The sequence below is a fragment of the Anguilla anguilla genome, chromosome 2 (assembly GCF_013347855.1).
Source record: "Anguilla anguilla isolate fAngAng1 chromosome 2, fAngAng1.pri, whole genome shotgun sequence".
Taxonomy (NCBI): Eukaryota; Metazoa; Chordata; class Actinopteri; order Anguilliformes; family Anguillidae; genus Anguilla; species Anguilla anguilla.
The window spans coordinates 75,538,097-75,559,057 of record NC_049202.1 but is presented as its reverse complement, the minus strand read 5'-3'; the positions used below and the strand labels follow the sequence as shown (position 1 = coordinate 75,559,057).

General features: G+C 49.8%; 1 protein-coding gene across 2 annotated transcripts; it reads left to right on the top strand.

The window, feature by feature from the left end:
- Positions 1 to 675: 675 nt before the first annotated feature.
- Positions 676 to 20,906, top strand: LOC118221654 (protein HID1-like). Of its 2 annotated transcripts, XM_035406912.1 has the most exons (20): positions 676 to 1,045; positions 1,299 to 1,581; positions 4,719 to 4,868; positions 5,549 to 5,719; positions 7,225 to 7,341; positions 10,190 to 10,296; positions 10,684 to 10,800; positions 11,594 to 11,822; positions 13,609 to 13,665; positions 14,645 to 14,785; positions 15,441 to 15,531; positions 15,843 to 15,994; positions 16,454 to 16,532; positions 16,838 to 17,002; positions 17,846 to 18,073; positions 18,289 to 18,428; positions 18,689 to 18,775; positions 18,876 to 18,967; positions 19,171 to 19,329; positions 19,730 to 20,906. In XM_035406912.1, the coding sequence occupies exons 2-20, from the start codon at positions 1,516 to 1,518 to the stop codon at positions 19,791 to 19,793; spliced, it is 2,412 nt and encodes an 803-aa protein (XP_035262803.1). In that variant the 5' UTR covers positions 676 to 1,045; positions 1,299 to 1,515; the 3' UTR covers positions 19,794 to 20,906. The 2 variants fall into 2 exon arrangements, with proteins under 2 accessions (XP_035262803.1, XP_035262802.1); XM_035406911.1 differs by having other exon boundaries at positions 676 to 1,581.
- Positions 20,907 to 20,961: the final 55 nt, after the last annotated feature.

Sequence of the window (20,961 nt, the reverse complement as noted above, 5' to 3'; positions counted from 1 at the left end):
AAAAAGCCAGACTACAGTTTGCAACTGCACATGGAGAGAAAGATCTTACTTTTTGGAGAAATGTCCTCTAGTCTGATGAAACAAAAATGGAACTTTTGGCCATAATGACCATTGTTATGTTTGGAGGAAAAAGGGTGAGGCTTGCAAGCCGAAGAACACCATCCCAACCGTGAAGCACGGGGGTGACAGCATTATGTTGTGGGGGTGCTTTGCTGCAGGAGGGACTGGTGCACTTCATAAAATAGATGGCATCATGAGGAAGGAAAATTATGTGGATGTATTGTAGCAACATCTCAAGACATCAGCCAGGAAGTTAAAGCTTGGTCGCAAATGGCTCTTCCAAATGGACAATGACCCAAAGCATACTTCCAAAGTTGTGGCAAAATTGCTTAAGGACAACAAAGTCAAGGTATTGGAGTGGCCATCAAAGTCCTGACCTCAATCCAATCAAAAATTTGTGGGCAGAACTGAAAAAGCATGTGCGAGCAAGGAGGCCTACAAACCTGACTGAGTTACACCAGTTCTGTCAGGAGGAGTGGGCCAAAATTCCAGAAACTTATTGTAAGAAGCTTGTGGAAGGCTACCCGAAACGTTTGACCGAAGTTAAACAATTTAAAGGCAATGCTACCAAATACTAACAGAGTCTATGTAAACTTCTGACCCACTGGGAATGTGATGAAAGAAACAAAAGCTGAAATAAATCATTCTCTCTACTATTATTCTGACATTTCACATTCTTAAAATAAAGTTGTGATCCTAACTGACCCAAGACAGGGAATGTTTACTAGGATTAAATGTCAGGAATTGTGAAAAACTGAGTTTAAATGGATTTGGCTAAGGTGTATGTAAACTTTCGACTTCAACTGTATACGTGTGTGTTTTACTAGTGGCCTTGCGCTTCTCACAAAATCATAAACGGGAGCGGAACACCTGTTGAAAGTGTATGTACCTGATCTTTGCCACTAGGTGTCGCTGCTGCGCTGTTAGTAAAGAACGAACTGGGGAGAGGATTGTTTTTAAATACTCCAAATGAGCGACAATAAAGGTTTGATACTCATTGTTGTGAAGTATTTGAGGCACAATAAATATTAGCAGTAATGGTATGAATATTGGCGAAGGTTTTGGCGAAATATTAGCCAATTAATTTTGTAAAAAATATTTTAAAAGTTGCAGTTCTAGTGTTATTAAATATCTTAGTGTAGCGTTTGTATGTTGACTGATTTCCCATTATATAGCGAAATAGTGTTGTAAATAGTCACTGTGGTCCGTGAGGTGAGCGCTTCATGCACTGCATTCAGGTTGCGGTAGCTACTTTCGGGAGCAGCTGTTGCAAGTTCGTCGCTCCGTGTTTGCTCAAGCGAGCAGCAAGTGTGCGCGTTTGAAAGCCGGAAGTAGCTGATCCTGGATCCTGGTGGCGGTGGCCGTGGGCCCGGCGGAGGAGGGTGAGTTAGGAGATTAGCGAGGATTCGTGACCGCAGCCGTAGCGGACGGAAGAAAAAAAACACGCGAAACAAAATGGGAAACTCCGACTCCAAACTCAACTTCAGGAAAGCCGTCATACAGCTCACAACTAAAACACAGGTGGGTTGAATTTATAAATAATTATTGCATTCATTTTTCTTGCTGCGTTACACTGCCGGAGGATAAATAACGTCCGCGTGAAGACAAAAATAGCAAAGCTGAGCGCACCAGATGGTAGCAACGGGAACATCGGCGATGGGTTGATGATGTCCAAGGTTCTCAGACGGATATTTTTTTTTAAATAGTAATATTTATATCATTTTGGAACTAGGATATGAGTCCTACGATCAGAAACATGTTTTTATTGATGTTCTTATTTTTTAGACGCGTTTCATATTTTATCTCGGCCGTGTGTGAAATGATACACCGCAAATAATTAGCTCTACCTGCTTACACTTTATTGATGAATAAAAAAAGTATTTGTTCCTGGACATTAAGGTTTATTTCCAGCTGTGCCTTTGAGGCAGTCTTTCATGTCGTAATCGTAGAAGATATTCGAAAAGTTATTTTTTTGGCATGTTGTACAGGCCCTACGCATTAGGCTATTTTAAACCCTGCTTATGCAGAGCAGAAACATGAAGTGTATGTTACAGATGTGTATTTACACGCAGAATGAAGTTTTTCCAATTTATTATTTTTTGGAAGTTTACATTGGCTATTAACACAACAGGTGAATCCATTTTAAGGTGGACCTCAGAATTTTGTAGGAGCAAATGGCTGAAGTAGGGTACAATTTGAGAATTTTATTTTTACTATTAAAATGTAAGGTTGTATGCAAATTTCCCAGTTTTAACAATCGTATTATTTCGAAGTGGTTTGGCGAACTGAAAGATAAGGGTGCAGGTCTCCGCTAAGTGTGATGGATGGATGACGTGTTTTAAATGACTCACCTTGGCCAGCTACGGCTGGTTTTTAAGGTGGACTGGGAAATAACAGGGCTGTCGCTATACTCACCGTTAGGGAAAAAACGTAGCTATATAAATACAATGGAAAAATAGCTATTATTAATTGTATTTCTTGACAGATTTAAAACGTATAGCCTACTTTGTCAAGCGTGTTCAAGCTCTGTCCTGGGGGACCCACTGCGCATGTTGGTTTTGACCCTTTCTCTGTCCATTTTGGTTGTTGAATACAGCAGATGGGCATTTTGTGAGATTTAGTTATTTATGGATTTGCCAAACTGTGCTTGTCAGGAAAAATGAATAATTATTGCTTTTGATTGCTGGTCAAATGTAAGGACAGATTTTGATGGAATCCCTGTCTGAAAGTTTGGAAAGATCTGTGCTGTAGATGTTGCTTGACTAATCTTGTAGGTCAGTTAGTAACTACACCACTGGATGGAATGCAAGAAGGTGGAAGCCAAGCATGTGTGTGAACAGGAAAGCTCTGAAACGGAAATGAAGGACTGCAGCTTTCCCTGCCCCCCCCCCCCCCCCGATGGAACCCTTATAGCATTTATGCTACATTCTGCCTCTACTTTACACAACTAACAACAGATTCTCAGATTTTTTTTGTCTTTCAGTCATCAGAACGCTCACTAGACGGTTTGGCCTAGACGTAGCATCGCACACTTAACGTTTACACTCACAACCAATCACAGTCCTGTCTCTCACAACCTGGGGTCTCGCAGAAACACACGTGACCTGAGAGCACAGCAGACATTTCGCTTCCGGCTCATCTCGGCTCCCATTGGCTGCTGTGGGGATTCCGTTGGCGATGCCATCATGCTACAGGAGTTCTGCTCATGAGTATCAAGCATCGTTTGATATCTACGATTTGAACTTGGGATTATCGCGAGCCATTCGGCAGGGTTACGATTCTGTCTGTAAGCAGCGCCTCCTACAGGATAATCTGGCCAAATAATACCACTGTGACTGTCGGGCACGGTGAATCGGGGCCCAGAATGGGCGGGATTATCCTGTGGGGTGCACCAGGTTTGGGCGGGATTATCCTGTGGGGTGCACCAGGCTTGGGCGGGATTATCCTGTGGGGTGCACCAGACTTGGGCGGGATTATCCTGTGGAGTGCAACATGCTTGGGTGGGATTATCCTGTAGGGTGCACCATGCTTGGGTAGGATTATCCTGTGGGGTGCACCAGGTTTGGGTGGGATTATCCTGTGGGGTGCACCATGCTTGGGTGGGATTATCCTGTAGGGTGCACCATGCTTGGGTAGGATTATCCTATGGGGTGCTCCAGGTTTGGGCGGTATTATTCTGTGGGGTGCACCAGGTTTGGGTGGGATTATCCTGTGGGGTGCACCAGGTTTGGGTGGGATTATCCTGTGGGGTGCTCCAGGTTTGGGTGGGATTATCCTGTGGGGTGCTCCAGGTTTGGGAGGGATTATCCTGTGGGGTGCATCAGGTTTGGGTGGGATTATCCTGTGGGGTTCACCAGGCTTGGGTGGGATTATCCTGTGGGGTTCACCAGGTTTGGGCAGGATTATCCTGTGGGGTGCTCCAGGTTTGGGTGGGATTATCCTGTGGGGTGCACCAGGTTTGGGTGGGATTATCCTGTGGGGTGCACCAGGTTTGGGTGGGATTATCCTGTGGGGTGCACCAAGTTTGGGTGGGATTATCCTGTGGGGTGCTCCAGGTTTGGGCAGGATTATCCTGTGGGGTGCTCCAGGTTTGGGTGGGATTATCTTGTGGGGTGCACCAAGTTTGGGTGGGATTATCCTGTGGGGTGCTCCAGGTTTGGGTGGGATTATCTTGTGGGGTTCACCAAGTTTGGGTGGGATTATCCTGTGGGGTGCACCAAGTTTGGGTGGGATTATCCTGTGGGGTTCACCAGGTTTGGGTGGGATTATCCTGTGGGGTGCTCCAGGTTTGGGTGGGATTATCCTGTGGGGTGCACCAGGTTTGGGCGGGATTATCCTGTGGGGTGCACCAAGTTTGGGTGGGATTATCCTGTGGGGTGCTCCAGGTTTGGGTGGGATTATCTTGTGGGGTGCACCAGGTTTGGGTGGGATTATCCAGTGGGGTGCACCTGGTTTGGGTGGGATTATCCTGTGGGGTGCTCCAGGTTTGGGTGGGATTATCCTGTGGGGTGCACCAGGTTTGGGCGGGATTATCCTGTGGGGTGCTCCAGGTTTGGGCGGGATTATCCTGTGGAGTGCTCCAGGTTTGGGTGGGATTATCCTGTGGAGTGCACCAGGCTTCAAGGAAAGGTGACTGAGCGCTGTCCTGACTTCCACAGCCCGTGGAGGCCACAGACGATGGCTTCTGGGACCAGTTTTGGGTCGACACCTCCACCTCCGTCCAGGACATGTTCGCCCTCGTACCTGCAGCCGAGATACGGGCTGTCCGAGAGGAGTCACCCTCCAACCTGGCAACCCTCTGCTATAAGGTACGGCCTGTGTGTGCGTGTTTGTGTGTGTTATAAGGTATGGCCTGTGTGTGTGTGTTTGTGTGTGTTATAAGGTACAGCCTGTGTGTGCGTGTTTGTGTGTGTTATAAGGTACAGCCTGTGTGTGCGTGTTTGTGTGTGCTATAAGGTACAGCCTGTGTGTGCGTGTTTGTGTGTGTTATAAGGTACAGCCTGTGTGTGCGTGTTTGTGTGTGCTATAAGGTACGGTGTGTGTGTGCGTGTTTGTGTGTGTTATAAGGTACGGCCTGTGTGTGCGTGTTTGTGTGTGCTATAAGGTACAGCCTGTGTGTGCGTGTTTGTGTGTGCTATAAGGTACGGTGTGTGTAAACTTCTGTCTTCCCTCCCTGCCCCCCCCCTCGCTCTCTCTCTCGCTCTCCCGCCCCCCTCTCTCTCTCGCCCTCCCTGCCCCCCCCTCGCTCTCTCTCTCGCTCTCCCTCCCCCCTCTCTCTCTCTCCCTCCCTGCCCCCCTCCCTCCCCCCCCCTCTCTCTCTCTCTTCCTCCCCCCCCCCTCGCTCTATCTCTCTCTCTCTCCCTCCCCCCCCTCTCTCTCTCTCCCTCCCTCCCCCCCTCTCTCTCTCTCTCCCTCCCCCCCTCTCTCTCTCTCTCTCTCCCTCCCTCCCCCCCTCTCTCTCTCTCTCCCTCCCCCCCCCCTCTCTCAGGCGGTGGAGAAGCTGGTCCAAGCTGCAGAGTCAGGCTGCCCCTCAGTGAAGGAGCAGCAGGTCACTGTGAGCTGCTCCCGGCTGCTCACGCGCATCCTGCCCTACATCTTTGAGGACCCCGACTGGAGGGGCTTCTTCTGGTCTACGGTGCCCGGGGCAGGGCGGGCTGGGGTGGGTGCGCTCTCCTCTTCCCAGTGCCCCAGAACCCTGAAGCTGTCTTCCCTTATAGAACCCAAAACATTCTTATGAACTCAGAACTTTGAAACTCTCCCACACATATCAATCACAGCATTTCCAAACACACCCTGTTCAGAGGGTTAAGATAGAGTGGGATCTTGGCGGCTCCAGTGTTAACTGCAGTCGCAGAGGCCTGCAGTGTCTGCTTGAGCTGATTAGCATGTGTATTGCTGTGTGCAAATTGAGGGCCCTTTAAAGTGTCTCCGTTCCTCATAAATATGAACACAGGCTCACTGAGGTATCGTTTGAAACGTAGGCCTCCCTCCACCGCCTCTTCGCTCGGAAAGGTTCAGCTGGGTACAAGTGCTTCCTTTGTCCCGACGCAATGGGCCTGTGTGACGTTTCATCCGGAAGGTTCCGGAGCTGTGTGCTGCTGAACCACGGGGGGTGGGCGTGTTGGGGAAGGGGGGTCATTGGGATTGGGGAATGGAGTGGGGTGGGGGGGGCGGGGGAGGGGGGGCATATTGGGGAGTGTGGAGGGGACCATTGAGCAGTCACACACTCCGGTCCTGTGTGCTTGGATGTCACAGGGATGGGGGTGACGATTTTGGGCATCCCTTTTGGGGTTTCTTATTTGGGGCATCCATATTTGGGTCAGTATACAGCAGATCCTGTACTGACCCACTGACCTGTATACCGTAAGGATGGGTCTGTATACAGCATGTCCTGTCCTGGTCCACTGACCTGTATATTCTAAGGATGGGTCAGTATACAGCAGGTTCTGTCCTTATGCACTGACCTGTATACCGTAAGGAACGGTCAATACTGCAGGTCCTGTACTGATCCACTGACCTGTATACTGTAAGGATGAGTTAGTATACAGCAGGTCCTGTACTGATCCACTGACCTGTATACTGTAGGGATGGGTCAGTACAGCCGGTCCTGTTAGCCATGCTCCTTTTGTTAGCCTGGCTGTGCTCTCTGGTTACCTGTCTGGGACTGAGAAACACTGCTGCCATTGTGTGTGTGTGTGTGTGTGTGTGTGTGTGTATGAGAGAGAGAGTGTGTGAGTGTGTGAGTGTGTGTATGAGAGAGAGAGAAAGAAAGAGAATGAGTGAGAGGCACAGAGAGAAAGAGGGGGTGGGTGGCAGGTGGACTGGATTCTGTTTGGAATTGCTTTCCCTTATGAGATAAAAGGTGTTTTTGTTTTTGCGAGAGAAACTGGAGAATTGATCACAGTATCCTGTGTTTGACGGAATTTAGAGTTTTCATACCTGCTCCAGAATTACTTTTAACTCATTAGGTTCTGATAAGCATTTTTAAAACACAACTCTGGGTCCTTGAGAATTCCCAACTGAATGTGATATTCACAGATTGATTAATTTTATTAATTATTATTCACAGATTGTGTGATTAGCGTGTAGCGATGGCTTGATCCAGGTCTGCTGGCATTTGAGTTTTGCTCTCTTAGCGCTGGCTTCCTGTGCTGCCCCCTGCAGGTGGATGAGGGCGATGACGATGGAGCGCGTCCCCTGGCAGAGTTTCTCCTCCTGGCCATCGCCGATCTCCTCTTCTGCCCCAACTTCACCGTGCAGAGCCACCGCAGAGGGGGTGCGGTCAGTACCTCCCCAAATCTCCCCGTCCATCTTGGGCACAACGGTCTCTGTGGGAGGGGGGGAATCTTATGAGTCATTTCAAGAAGGTTAACAGAGTTTGTAGTCATGTATATGTTTAAAAGTGTTACATACACTCACCGGCCACTTTATTAGGTACACCTTGCTAGTTGGACCCCCTTTTGTCTTCAGAACTGCCTTAATTCTTCATGGCATAGATTCAACAAGGTGCTGGAAACATTCCTCAGAGATTTTGGTCCATATTGACATGATAGCATCATGCAGTTGCTGCAGATTTGTCGGCTGTACATCCATGATGCGAATTTCCTGTTCCACCACATCCCAAAGGTGCTATATTGGACTGAGATCTGGTAACTGTGGCGGCCATTTGAGTACAGTGAACTCATTGTTATTTTCAAGAAACCAGTTTGAGATGATTTGAGCTTTGTGACATGGTGCGTTATCCTGCTGGAAGTAGCCGTGAGAAGATGGGTACACTGTGGTCATATTGGGATGGACATGGTCAGCAACAATACTCAGGTAGGCTATGGCGTTTAAATGATGCTCAATTGGTACTAAGGGGCCCAAAGTGTGCCAAGAAAATATCCCCCACACCACTACGCCACAACCACCAGCCTGAACGGTTGATACAAGGCAGGATGGATCCGTGCTTTCATGTTGTTTACGCCAAATTCTGACCCTACCATCTGAATGTAGCAGCAGAAATCGAGACTCATCAGACCAGGCAACATTTTTCCAATCTTCTGTTGTCCAATTTTGGTGAGCCCATGCCAATTGTAGCCTCAGTTTCCTGTTCTCAGCTGACAGGTGTGGCACCCGGTGTGGTCTTCTGCTGCTGTAGCCCATCTGCTTCCAGGTTAGACGTGTTGTGCGTTTAGAGATGCTCTTCTGCATACCTCAGTTGTAACGAGTGGTTATTTGAGTTACTGTTGCCTTTCTATCAGCTCTAACCAGTCTGGCCATTCTCCTCTGACCTCTGCCATCAACAAGTCATTTTCGCCCAGAGAACTGCCGCTCACTGGATATTTTCTCTTTTTCGGACCATTCTCTGTAAACCCTAGAGATGGTTGTGCGTGAAAATCCCAGCAGATCAGCAGTTTCTGAAATACTCAAACCAGCCCGTCTGGCACCAACCTTACCTTTCTTCCCTATTCTTATGCTTGGTTTGAACTTCAGCAGATTTTCTTGATCATGTCTACATGCCTAAATGCATTGAGTTGCTGCCACGTGATTGGCTGATTAGATATTTGAGTTAACGAGCAGTTGAACAGGTGTACCTAATAAAGTGGCCGGTGAGTGTACATTTGGAATATTTTGGATATTGGAAGGTAATTAACAAGCAGGAGAGATTTCTGCATATATGCAAAGTTGCTGCCATGTAAATAACTGATTGTGGTTGTTTATATGTCTGTACGCTCGTGCAGTCAGTGGTTGTTTATATGTCTGTACGCTCGTGCGGTCAGTGGTTGTTTATATGTCTGTACGCTTGTGCGGTCGGTGGTTGTTCATATGTTTGTACGCTCGTGCGGTCGGTGGTTGTTTATATGTTTGTACGCTCGTGCAGTCAGTGGTTGTTTATATGTCTGTACGCTTGTGCGGTCAGTGGTTGTTTATATGTCTGTACGCTCGTGCGGTCGGTGGTTATTCATATGTCTGTACGCTCGTGCGATCGGTGGTTGTTCATATGTCTGTACGCTCGTGCGGTCAGTGGTTGTTCATGTTTGTATGCTTGTGCAGTCGGTGGTTGTTTATATGTCTGTATGCTTGTGCAGTCGGTGGTTGTTTATATGTCTGTACGCTTGTGCGGTCGGTGGTTGTTCATATGTCTGTACGCTTGTGCGGTCGGTGGTTGTTCATGTCTGTATGCTCGTGCGGTCGGTGGTTGTTCATATGTTTGTACGCTCGTGCTGTACGCTCCTTGTACTGTAAATCCTGCTGAACAGGACTCACGGCAGCTGCGGTGGTTAATGATTAATCTGGCGCAGACGGGTGGGGCTGTGTTTGAGGACTGGGCTGTGCGGTTCTGTGGCACAGATGGGTGGGGCCGTGTTTGTGAACTGGGTTGTGGGGTTCTGCCAGACCAGTGAGCAAATGCCCCATCATCACATTCCTCCTGCAAGGCATTCTGATCCCGAGCCCCTTGCAATGGGAGAAACCTGATTTACACGAGCGACCCTGCCAGCCCTGCCTAACAGCTCTGGGACACTTAGACCCCCCCCCCCCCAAAACACACGCACGGCTGCTCAGGAAACGTCCGCCTGTGGAACGGTGGGAAAACTCCCAGAAGGTCGAGTGTTTGAGCCTGACGCCCGGAGGACTGGGTCTGGGTTTCTGCCTAATTGCCCTTAACGGGCTGCTGGGTCATCAACGCCCCAGTGGCTCCTTCAGGAGCGCGTTTAGGGGCGTGCCTTTCGGCCCAAAGGACAGGGGTCAGAGTAAACTCATAGGACTCTGTGGGGCATGTCCTGCTTTGCTCAGTCCTCTTTAACCCAGCCCCCCCGCCATGGTACTAAGGTGGGACCAGGCCCAGCCCCCCCGCCATGGTACTAAGGTGGGACAGGCCCAGCCCCCCCGCCATGGTACTAAGGTGGGACCAGGCCCAGCCGTTGTCTTACCGTGCTAAGGAGGGATAGGCACAGCCCCCCCGTCATGGTGCTAAGGTGGGACAGGCCCAGCCGTGGTCTTAGCGTGCTAAGCCAGATTCCACTTCCTGCCACTTTCTCTCTCTCCCGTTTCCCTGGCAACTTTGTCTCCCTTTCACTCTGTACTGGCGGAGGGTGTCGTCTCCCAAGGACTGTTGGGATTGATGGTCACATGATCTTTCCTATAGGACACCACTGAAGACGTCCAGTCCGTCGACAGCTGCGAGCACATCTGGGAAGCTGGGGTGGGGTTCGCCCAGTCCCCGCCCCTCAACTACATCTACGACCTCAACAGGTGATGTAATGATGTAATTGGATATTCAATTGCAATGTTCTGGAAATGTACTGGTGATGTCATGGTGGTGTAATAGTTATATACTGGTGAAGCCATAGAGATGTAATGGTTATGTACTGGTAATGCCATGAGGATGTAGTGGTTGTGTATTGGTTATTTCATGGGAATGTAATGATGGTCTAAATGTGATGTCATGCTGATGTAATAGTGGTGTCACAGTGATGTAGTAGGGATGTCATGCTGATGTCACAGTGATGTAGTAGGGATGTCATGCTGATGTCGTAGTGATGTCACGGTGATGTCATAGTGATGCAGTAGTGATGTTATGCTGATATCATAGTGATGTAGTAGTGATGTCATGCTGATGATCCTCCCTCGTTGGTTCAGGATGGAGCTGTTGAAGCTGCTGCTCACCTGTTTCTCAGAGGCCATGTACCTGCCCCCCTCCCCCGACCAGAGCGTGCCCAACCCCTGGGTCAGCTTCTTCTGCTCCGCCCACAACAGGTCAGGCCTCCACACAGCCTGTCTGATTGGTTCTTCAAAATTCTACATGTGCCATCTCTGGGAGATAGTGGAATGTCCAACCTCCCGGTCTTAGGTTGTGTGTTCCGGTCGTGACCCCAGTCCCTCCCGGTCTTGGGCTGTGTGTTCCGGTCGTAACCCCAGTCCCTCCCGGTTTTGGGCTGTGTGTTGCGGTCGTAACCCCAGTCCCTCCCTCACGGTCTTGGGCTGTGTGTTCCGGTCGTAACCCCAGTCCCTCCCGGTCTTGGGCTGTGTGTTCCGGTCGTAACCCCAGTCCCTCCCGGTTTTGGGCTGTGTGTTCCGGTCGTAACCCCAGTCCCTCCTGGTCTTGGGCTGTGTGTTCCGGTCGTAACCCCAGTCCCTCCCGGTCTTGGACTGTATGTTCCGGTCGTAACCCCAGTCCCTCCCGGTTTTGGGCTGTGTGTTCCGGTCGTAACCCCAGTCCCTCCCGGTCTTGGGCTGTGTGTTCCGGTCGTAACCCCAGTCCCTCCCGGTTTTGGGCTGTGTGTTCCGGTCGTAACCCCAGTCCCTCCTTGGTCTTGGGCTGTGTGTTCCGGTCGTAACCCCAGTCCCTCCTGGTCTTGGAATGTATGTTCCGGTCGTAACCCCAGTCCCTCCCGGTTTTGGGCTGTGTGTTCCGGTCGTAACCCCAGTCCCTCCCGGTCTTGGGCTGTGCGTTCCGGTCGTAACCCCAGTCCCTCCCGGTCTTGGGCTGTGTGTTCCGATCGTAACCCCAGTCCCTCCCGGTTTTGGGCTGTGTGTTCTGCCCCCACAGACACGCCCTGCCTCTCTTCACCTCTCTGCTGAACGTGGTGTGTGCGTACGACCCTGTGGGGTACGGGATCCCCTACAACCACCTGCTGTTCTCAGACTACCGTGAGCGCCTGGTGGAGCACGCCGTCCAGGTCCTCATCGTCACGCTGGAGTCTGACGGGGGCGGGGCCACAGCAGCCAGCCATGCCCTCGACCCCTCCGATTCGCCCTCCACTGCCGAAGAGCCGGAGGTAACGCCCACCTGAGAAGGAGCACAGATCCTATAGCATAACCAGATACTCAGCTCCTGTGACAGATCCTATAGCATAACCAGATACTCAGCTCCTGTGAACAGATCCTATAGCATAAGCAGATACTCAGCTCCTGTGACAGATCCTATAGCATAAACAGATACTCAGCTCCTGTGAACAGATCCTATAGCATAAGCAGATACTCAGCTCCTGTGAACAGATCCTATAGCATAACCAGATACTGAGCTACTGTGACAGATCCTATAGCATAACCAGATACTGAGCTCCTGCGAATAGATCCTAAAGCATAACCAGATACTTAGCTCCTGCGAATAGATCCTATAGCATAACCAGATACTCAGCTCCTGTGAACAGATCCTATCGCATAACCAGATACTGAGCTCCTGTGACAGATCCTATAGCATAACCAGATACTGAGCTCCTGCGAATAGATCCTAAAGCATAACTAGATACTCAGCTCCTGCGAATAGATCCTATAGCATAACCAGATACTCGGCTCCTGCGAACAGATCCTATATCATGACCAGATACTCAGCTCCTGCGAACAGATCCTATAGCATAACCAGATACTCAGCTCCTGTGAACAGATCATATAGTATAAGCAGATACTCAGCTCCTGTGAACAGATCCTATAGCATAACCAGATACTCAGCTCCTGCAAACAGATCCTATAGCATAAGCAGACACTCAGCTCCTGTGAACAGATCCTATAGCATAAGCAGACACTCAGCTCCTGTGAACAGATCCTATAGCATAAGCAGACACTCAGCTCCTGTGAACAGATCCTATAGCATAACCAGATACTCGGCTCCTGTGAACAGATCCTATAGCATAACCAGATACTCAGCTCCTGAGAACTGATCCTATAGCATAACCAGACACTGAGCTCCTGTGAACAGATCCTATAGCATAAGCAGATACTCAGCTCCTGTGAACAGATCCTATAGCATAACCAGATACTGAGCTCCTGTGACAGATCCTATAGTATAACCAGATACTGAGCTCCTGCGAATAGATCCTAAAGCATAACCAGATACTCAGCTCCTGCGAACAGATCCTATAGCATAACCAGATACTCCTGCGTTCCTTCAGTTCACCCTGCTCCTGAACTGCAGGAGGTCCTGGTGTCGTGTTACAGTGCTGAACATACATTAACGCAGTACTGTTTGGGCCACTCTGCTTCATGAATATTCATATGGTCTGTTGAATGTTTTAGCTTCCAACACCTGGGAGACAGAACTGTTATGTTAAGAGCACAGTAGTATATGGTGTATGTATAGGGTCTCTCCTGGTCCATATGCATTATGTAAGATCATAGCACATTCTGGTGCTCATAGAGATGAAGCAGAATGACTGAACAGGCTGGATGCACAGGTCAGTTAAGACAAAGAGGCTGTGTGCGGATATGAACACAGGGATCTTTAGACCATAAGGATCCACAGCAATGGTTGAAGAAACACACACACATACACACACACACACACATACACTGACACTTACACACACACATACAAAAGCACACGCCCTCACACACATGCACGCACACACACACAAAAGCATTCACCCTCACACACACACACATACACGCACACACACACTCACTCACGCTCACTCACACACACACACCCTCATACACACGCACGCACACACCCTTATACACACGAGCACACTCTCACGTACACACACGCACACACGCACACAAGCACACACCCACACACACACTCTCTCTCTGCTCTCACTGTCCTCTCTCTGTACTCTGTTCCAGTCTGTGGGCCCAGATAACCTCTTTGTGAACTACCTGTCCAGAATCCACAGGGAAGAGGTAAGCGTTTTATGTGTTTGTTTTTATCTCCTGTTTGTAGTTTAAATTCAGCAGCTTAACCTTACTGCCCTGGTCCAGTGCCAGCTCACCTTACAATAAAGCTGCAGTGATTTGCACTGTAATTCCCATGTTTCTATTTCAACATCACCGCCTCTCCTGTCAGCCCGCCTCATTCATTGTAGCAGGGCAGTGTGTCCAGTCAGATTTCTTTACGGGGCGTGGAAAAGGGGAGTGGTTACTGTACTTGTGACGCACTAAGTCGATAACATTCTCAACCGGTTAAAATACGACGATAAATTTTAAACGCATATTTCTCTAAAAATAAACAATGGACATATTTAATACTTTACTCATCGTGTTTCTTCAATGCCTCCTGTGCAAATAGCACATAAAACAGAGAGTGTGAAAACCACCATGTTAGTCCTTTAATAACCATCACCACTGTTTTGTGTCATTCCTCAGACATTGGTGGTCACAGAATTTCATTTAGAAGAAGCTGTTGGTCAGCTTGTATATGCGATCTGATGAATAATCTCTGAATATTACTAAAGTGTTAATAACATGCAGTCTGACGCAATGTCACGGTGCTGTGGTAATCTGAAGTTCCTCTCTCCACCTCGCTCGCTCTCTCTGTCTGGTGCATTTTTGGTTATTTGGGATAAAGGTAATGTGCTATGTACAGTTCAAGGTGATATGCTTTCTTTTTGACTTTCATTATATTTTTTGTTTGGTATTGCATGTTGATATAATTACTTTTCTGAAATTCTAAAATTCTCTCTTTCTCTTGCTCTCTCTCTCCTCCCTCTCATTCTCTTTCTCTCTCCCCCCTCTTCCCCCTCCCCCCTCTCCCTCTCTCTCTCCCCCTCCCCCCTCCCCCTCTCCTTCTCTGTCTCCCTCTCTCTCCCTCTCTCTCTCTCTCTCTCTCTCTCTCTCTCTCTCTCTCTCTCTCTCTCCCTCTCTCTCTCTCTCTCTCTCTCAGGATTTCTCCTTTATTCTGAAAGGTCTGGCCCGGTTGCTTACAAACCCCCTGACCCAGACCTACCTGCCCAACTCCACCAAGAAGATACAGTTCCACCAGGAGCTGCTGGTCTTGTTCTGGAAGCTCTGTGACTTCAACAAGGTAGGAGGCTACTGACCAAAACTACTGCACTACTGACCCATGCTTCTGACCCACACTACTACAGTATTGACCAATACTACTGCACTGCTGACCCATGCTTCTGACCCACACTACTACAGTATTGACCAAAACTACTGCGATAGTGATGTAGATTACTGACCAAAGCTACTGAAAACTACAGACCCAGCCTACTGATCAAACCACTGCGCTACTGACCCAGTCTACTGTGCTAGTGACATAGACTACTGGCCAAAGCTATTGCTGTGCTGACCCAGCCTACTGACCCAAACTACTAAACTGCTGACCCAAGCTACTGCACTAGTGACATCGACTACTGACCAAACCTGCTGCACTACTGATCCACCCTACTGTCCCAAACCACTGCGCTACTGACCCAGCCTACTGACCCCAACTACTGCACTGCTGACCCAGCCTACTGTCCCAAACCGCTGCGCTACTGACCCAGCCTACTGACCCCAACTACTGCACTGCTGACCCAGCCTACTGACTAACTGATTAACAAAGTATAGATTTTTTTTGCAGGCATTCTGGGCCGGGGGGTCGTAGAGGGGGATTTAAAAAGAAAATATTGTTAACATTGCCTGATGCCCGATGATGCCTGATGATGATGTTTTTGGACCCGTTTGTATTGCAGAAGTTCCTGTTCTTTGTGCTGAAGAGCAGCCATGTTCTGGACATCCTGCTGCCCATCCTGTTCTACCTGAACGATGCACGCGCTGATCAGTGTGAGTGTGTGTGTGTGTGTGTGTGTGCGCGCGCGCGCGTGTGTGAGTGTGTGAATGCATGCAAGTGTGTGCACACGTGAATTTCTGCTTAATTGAGTACTTGTGCGATTCGTCTTTTTTATTGTGTGTATACTAAATATTTATTATTATTGATATGTAATCTGACACAATGTCACAATGCTGTGGTAAACTGAGGTCTCTCTCCCTCTGTTTCTCACTTCCTCTTTCTCTCTCTCTCTCTCCCTCCCTCTCCCTCGCTCTCTCTCTCCCTCCCTCGCTCTCTCTCTCTCTCCCCCTCCCTCTCTCTGCAGCCCGTGTTGGGCTTGTGCACATTGGTGTGTTTATCCTGTTGTTGCTCAGTGGAGAGCGGAATTTTGGGGTGCGTCTGAACAAACCCTACACCGTGCGTGTTCCCATGGACATCCCGGTCTTCACAGGCACACACGCTGACCTGCTCGTCATCGTGAGTGTCACTCGCGCGCACACACACACTCATATACTCGTACACTCTCAGACTCACAAGCACACACATACTCACACACTCGCGCACACACACACACCCACACGCGCATACGCTCGCACTCAAACTCTCTCACACTTACAAGCACACACACACACCCACACTCACACGCGCATACACTCACACTGATCCGTGTGTACGCACACATACGCACACACACACTCTCACATACACACACACACACTCTCACACACACGTGCACACACACGCAAGCACACACACACACACACACACACACACACTCACACTCCTTGATGCTAATATGACGAATGAGAGTCTCACTGTGAGGACCTTTAACAGGTGTGATTTATATCCCTGTACCTGAAACAGAACTATAGTTTGAAGGTGTGTCATGTGATTCCCCCCCGCCCCTCATGTGACAATCCCCCCCCCCCCCACCAGGTTTTCCACAAGATCATCACAAGTGGACACCAGCGCCTGCAGCCTCTCTTTGACTGCCTGCTCACTATTGTGGTGAATGGTGAGCACCGCCACCTGCTGGCCGGGAGAACACATCGCATCACCCGATTTCCTTATGGTTTTAAAAATAAGCAGGATTACTTCTGAAATTCTTTACAGTTCTGATAAAAAGTATTTCACTGTAAGCTTCAGGGGAATTCAAGTCAAAACTGGGGTTCAGAAAAATTATGACTTATAATGATGGATGATTCCTGACTTGTTATAAGCTTGTTATGAACTGAAGTTTACTGAAGCTTGTTATGAACTGCAGAACAATAGATAATGATGATAATGAGGATCATTGAGATTGTCCCACCCCCTTGGCAGTGTCACCCTATTTGAAGAGCCTGTCCATGGTGGCAGCCAATAAGCTGCTCCACCTGCTGGATGCTTTCTCCACCCCATGGTTCCTGTTCTCCGCCTCCCAGAACCACCACCTGGTCTTCTTCCTGCTGGAGGCCTTTAACAACCTCATCCAGTACCAGTTCGATGGTGAGTCCGTGTATCTCAGAGCCCCCATGTGTCTGGGTCTCATACCTGCGATATGATACCTGTGTAACGGTCCCCATCAGGTGACTGTAACCTGTAATGGTCCCCATAGGTCACTGTAACCTGTAATTGTCCCTGTAATGGTCCCCATAGGTCACTGTAACCTGTAATGGTCTCCATAGGTCACTATAACCTGTAATGGTCCCCATAGGTCACTATAACCTGTAATGGTCTCCATAGGTCACTGTAACCTGTAATGGTCCCCATCAGGTGACTGTAACCTGTAATGGTCCCCATAGGTCACTATAACCTGTAAGGGTCCCCATAGGTCACTATAACCTGTAATGGTCCCCATAGGTCACTGTAACCTGTAATGGTCCCCATAGGTCGCTATAACCTGTAATGGTCCCATAGGTCACTATAACCTGTAATGGTCCTCATTGGTCACTATAACCTGTAATGGTCCCGATAAGTAACTGTACCTGTGCAATGGTCCTAATAGGTTATTACCTGTGTAACGGTCCTTGCAGGTAACTACAACCTGGTGCAATGGTCCTAATAGGTTATTACCTGTGTAACGGTCCTTGCAGGTAACTACAACCTGGTGTAATGGTCCTTGCAGGTAACTATAACCTGGTGTAACGGTCCTTGCAGGTAACTACAACCTGGTGTAATGGTCCTTGCAGGTAACTGTAACCTGGTTTAATGGTCCTTGCAGGTAACTGTAACCTGGTGTAATGGTCCTTGCAGGTAACTATAACCTGGTGTAACGGTCCTTGCAGGTAACTGTAACCTGGTGTAATGGTCCTTGCAGGTAACTGTAACCTGGTGTAACGGTCCTTGCAGGTAACTGTAACCTGGTGTACGCCATCATCCGTAAGCGCGCCGCGTTCCACCAGCTGGCCAACCTGCCGTCTGACCCCGGCTCCCTGCAGAGGGCGCTGCAGCGGAAGAAGCGGTCACCTGAGGGCATGTCCCGCACCAGCTCCCAGGAAACCGTTTCCATGGAGGGCTCCCGGCCCGCCATACCCGCCGAGCCTGGAACGCTTAAAACAAGCCTCGCTGCCACGCCCGGTAACCACCTCTCCCCTCACATTTATACTCCCCCGCTAAGCCTTAAACGCTCCCCTACCCTTCAGTGCCCTTTAACTATAGTATACCCTATCTGCAGTGGTAGATTAACTACAGTGTACAGTATAGCAGAGCAGTGTGACGTGCTGTAGAAGGTGCTGTTCCACGGTTGTGAGCAGAACAGGTGAAGCTCTGGGGTTTCTGGTTCTGTTCTGCAGGCATTGACAAGCTGACGGAGAAATCTCAGGTGTCGGACGATGGCACCATGGTGTCGATCCAGCAGCCAGACCCACCGCAGAATCCGCCCACCCACGCCGGCGTCAGCGACACCGAGTCCAATTCAGGGAAAGAAACAGAGGTGGGAGCTCTGTGGCCAATCAGAGCCTGCCGCTAGCTCTGACACGGCCAAGTACTACAGCCAATCAGAGCCTGCCTCTAGCTCTGACATGGCTGAGTACTACAGCCAATCAGAGCCTGCCTCTAGCTCTGACACGGCTGTGTCCTACAGCCAATCAGAGCCTGGCTGCTCTGACATGGTTTTCAGGGTGTTGTGTGGATGTGGGCATGGCAGGGGCTGGGGCACGGGCACGGGCTGACGGCTGTGTGCTCTGTTCTTAGGACGTCTTAGAAACGGAGGTGGAGTCGCCACGGAAACGGCTCTCAGGCTCATCATCAGCCACGCCCTGGGTCCCCACGCCCGAATGGGTGAGGCCCCGCCTCTTCCTCTGTTCTCTTTTACCCTCTCTACCCGCCTCTCTCTGGGGCAGATACTCTAACCACCCTCCCCCTCCACCCCTCCACACAGGTACTCTCCTGGAAGGTGAAGCTGCCCCTGCAGACGATAATGCGGCTGCTTCAGGTGCTGGTGCCGCAGGTGGAGAAGATCTGCATCGACAAGTGAGACTCCATCTTACAGCAGAGATGCTGATCTCACTCCGCTTTCAGTCACACCAGACACACTGACCAAGTTCTTAAATAACATGCAAACCTTAATAAAGAACGAACTCTAAATGCTCCAGGATGAATCTCTCTGTCCCATAAACAGAGTAAATGGCTGTAATAATGAAAGTAATAATGCAGCCTCTCTCCGGCTCTCTCAGGGGTCTGACAGACGAGTCTGAGATCCTGAAGTTCCTCCAGCACGGGACCCTGGTCGGGCTGCTCCCGGTCCCGCACCCCATCCTCATCCGGAAGTACCAGGCCAACGCCGGCACCGCCATGTGGTTCCGAACTTACATGTGGGGCGTGGTCTACCTGCGGTGAGTCAGGGGTCATAGGTCAGAGGTCAGACTGCCGCACGTGCTCAGACCTTCCCTAGCGCCGCGCTTCCTAATCATAAAGGAGCGAGGCTCATCGCTTCCCCAGATTCCCCAGCATCACCTGATACTCCTGTGCTCCCACAGCCCTCTCTGCTGTATCAGAACGCCCATCGTGACAGTTTTGCATCTGGCCACACCCCCTAATGAATATTCATAAGCTTGATCCAATCGGAGGGTTTTGGTTCAGCAGCAGGGAGGGGCATGCACACTGATGCTGATGCCATCTGGGTGGCCCCTCCCACACCCTCACCTGACCGAGAGAGCTGCTGTGATTGGTTGCTGCTGCAAAATGTGGGTTTCATTCAGTGTGTTTTTTTTTTTTCCTGTCCTGTCTCCATAGGAACGTGGATCCCCCGATTTGGTACGACACAGACGTGCGGCTCTTTGAGATTCAGAGGGTGTAGGGGGGAGGAGCCCGTGAGAGTGACTGACAGGAGCAGGGCCCACCCACAGCTCTGAAGACACGTTAGGCACCGCCTCCACCCCACCCCAACCAACACCTGCTGCTCCAGGCTGCCTGAGGAAGAGGAGGATGGAGGCTACAACCATAGCTGAGGCTGCACCGTGCTGCTTCTTTTTTCTTGTTCTTCTTACATTGTTATTGTTCAGTAATGATGTGTGTATGTAACTGTGTGTCAGAGAGAGTGTGTGTGTGTGGGCACCTGTCCTATAGAGTGCAGCCAGTAAGACACACCCCCTTTTCTGCAGATGTCTCTCCTCAGCACCCAGTTCCTTCTGTTTAGCAACACTGCCCTCTGTCAGTGAGGAGGAGGAACTGCAAGAGGGACATACAGGGAGGATGGGCTATTCATTGATGGGGGCTAATTTTACTCCTGAACGTCAGACCTGTAGGTCATTCCCAGTGTTCTGCTGCATCAGTCTGTTCAGCCAGGTAGGGTAACAGATCAGGTACGGTTGTCTGCACAGCTGCATGTGTGTTGATTTTGTTTGTTTTTTTGGAAGATAGATGTAAGACACATCTGTTTGCGTGGCGGCTTCAGGTGGTCCTGCTCACCCTGCTGGCATGCGGGTACAGCAGAGCTCCTTTAAAACCACAGAGCTGTGCTTATCCCAGAGGGAACAGAGACGTATCCTGCTCCTGCACAGTGTGCCCATGGTAAACACCTCCCTCTGCTGGACAGGAGTAATAAGACATCAGAATAATGGAAGCGTTCATTATGACATGATGACCATTGCCAAAAAATAATATTAATATGAGTGTAGATGCGTGTGTTTGTGTGTGCGTGTGTGTTCTTTGTATCCATACTGATTTGCCTTTCCAAAGTGTGCACTGTTGGATGAGCCCAGTTATGACCCAGCAGTGCTGGGTCATTTTGACTGGGACACGTATGGTCATTTTGGCTCGGCTCGTGTGATTGGGCGATGTTTCACACTGTGTTCTGTTCACTGTGGCTTCCCTGTGTCTCTGACCGGGTTCTCTTATTGGCTGTTAATGGCAGGTGATCACCCTGGGAAGGATTTGAGGCTGCATGTGTTCTGTGGGGAGCCAGGGGGCGGGGTGGGGGGGGTGGGGGGTGGGGGGGTATCCACAGCCTTTAGGGACACCTAAAA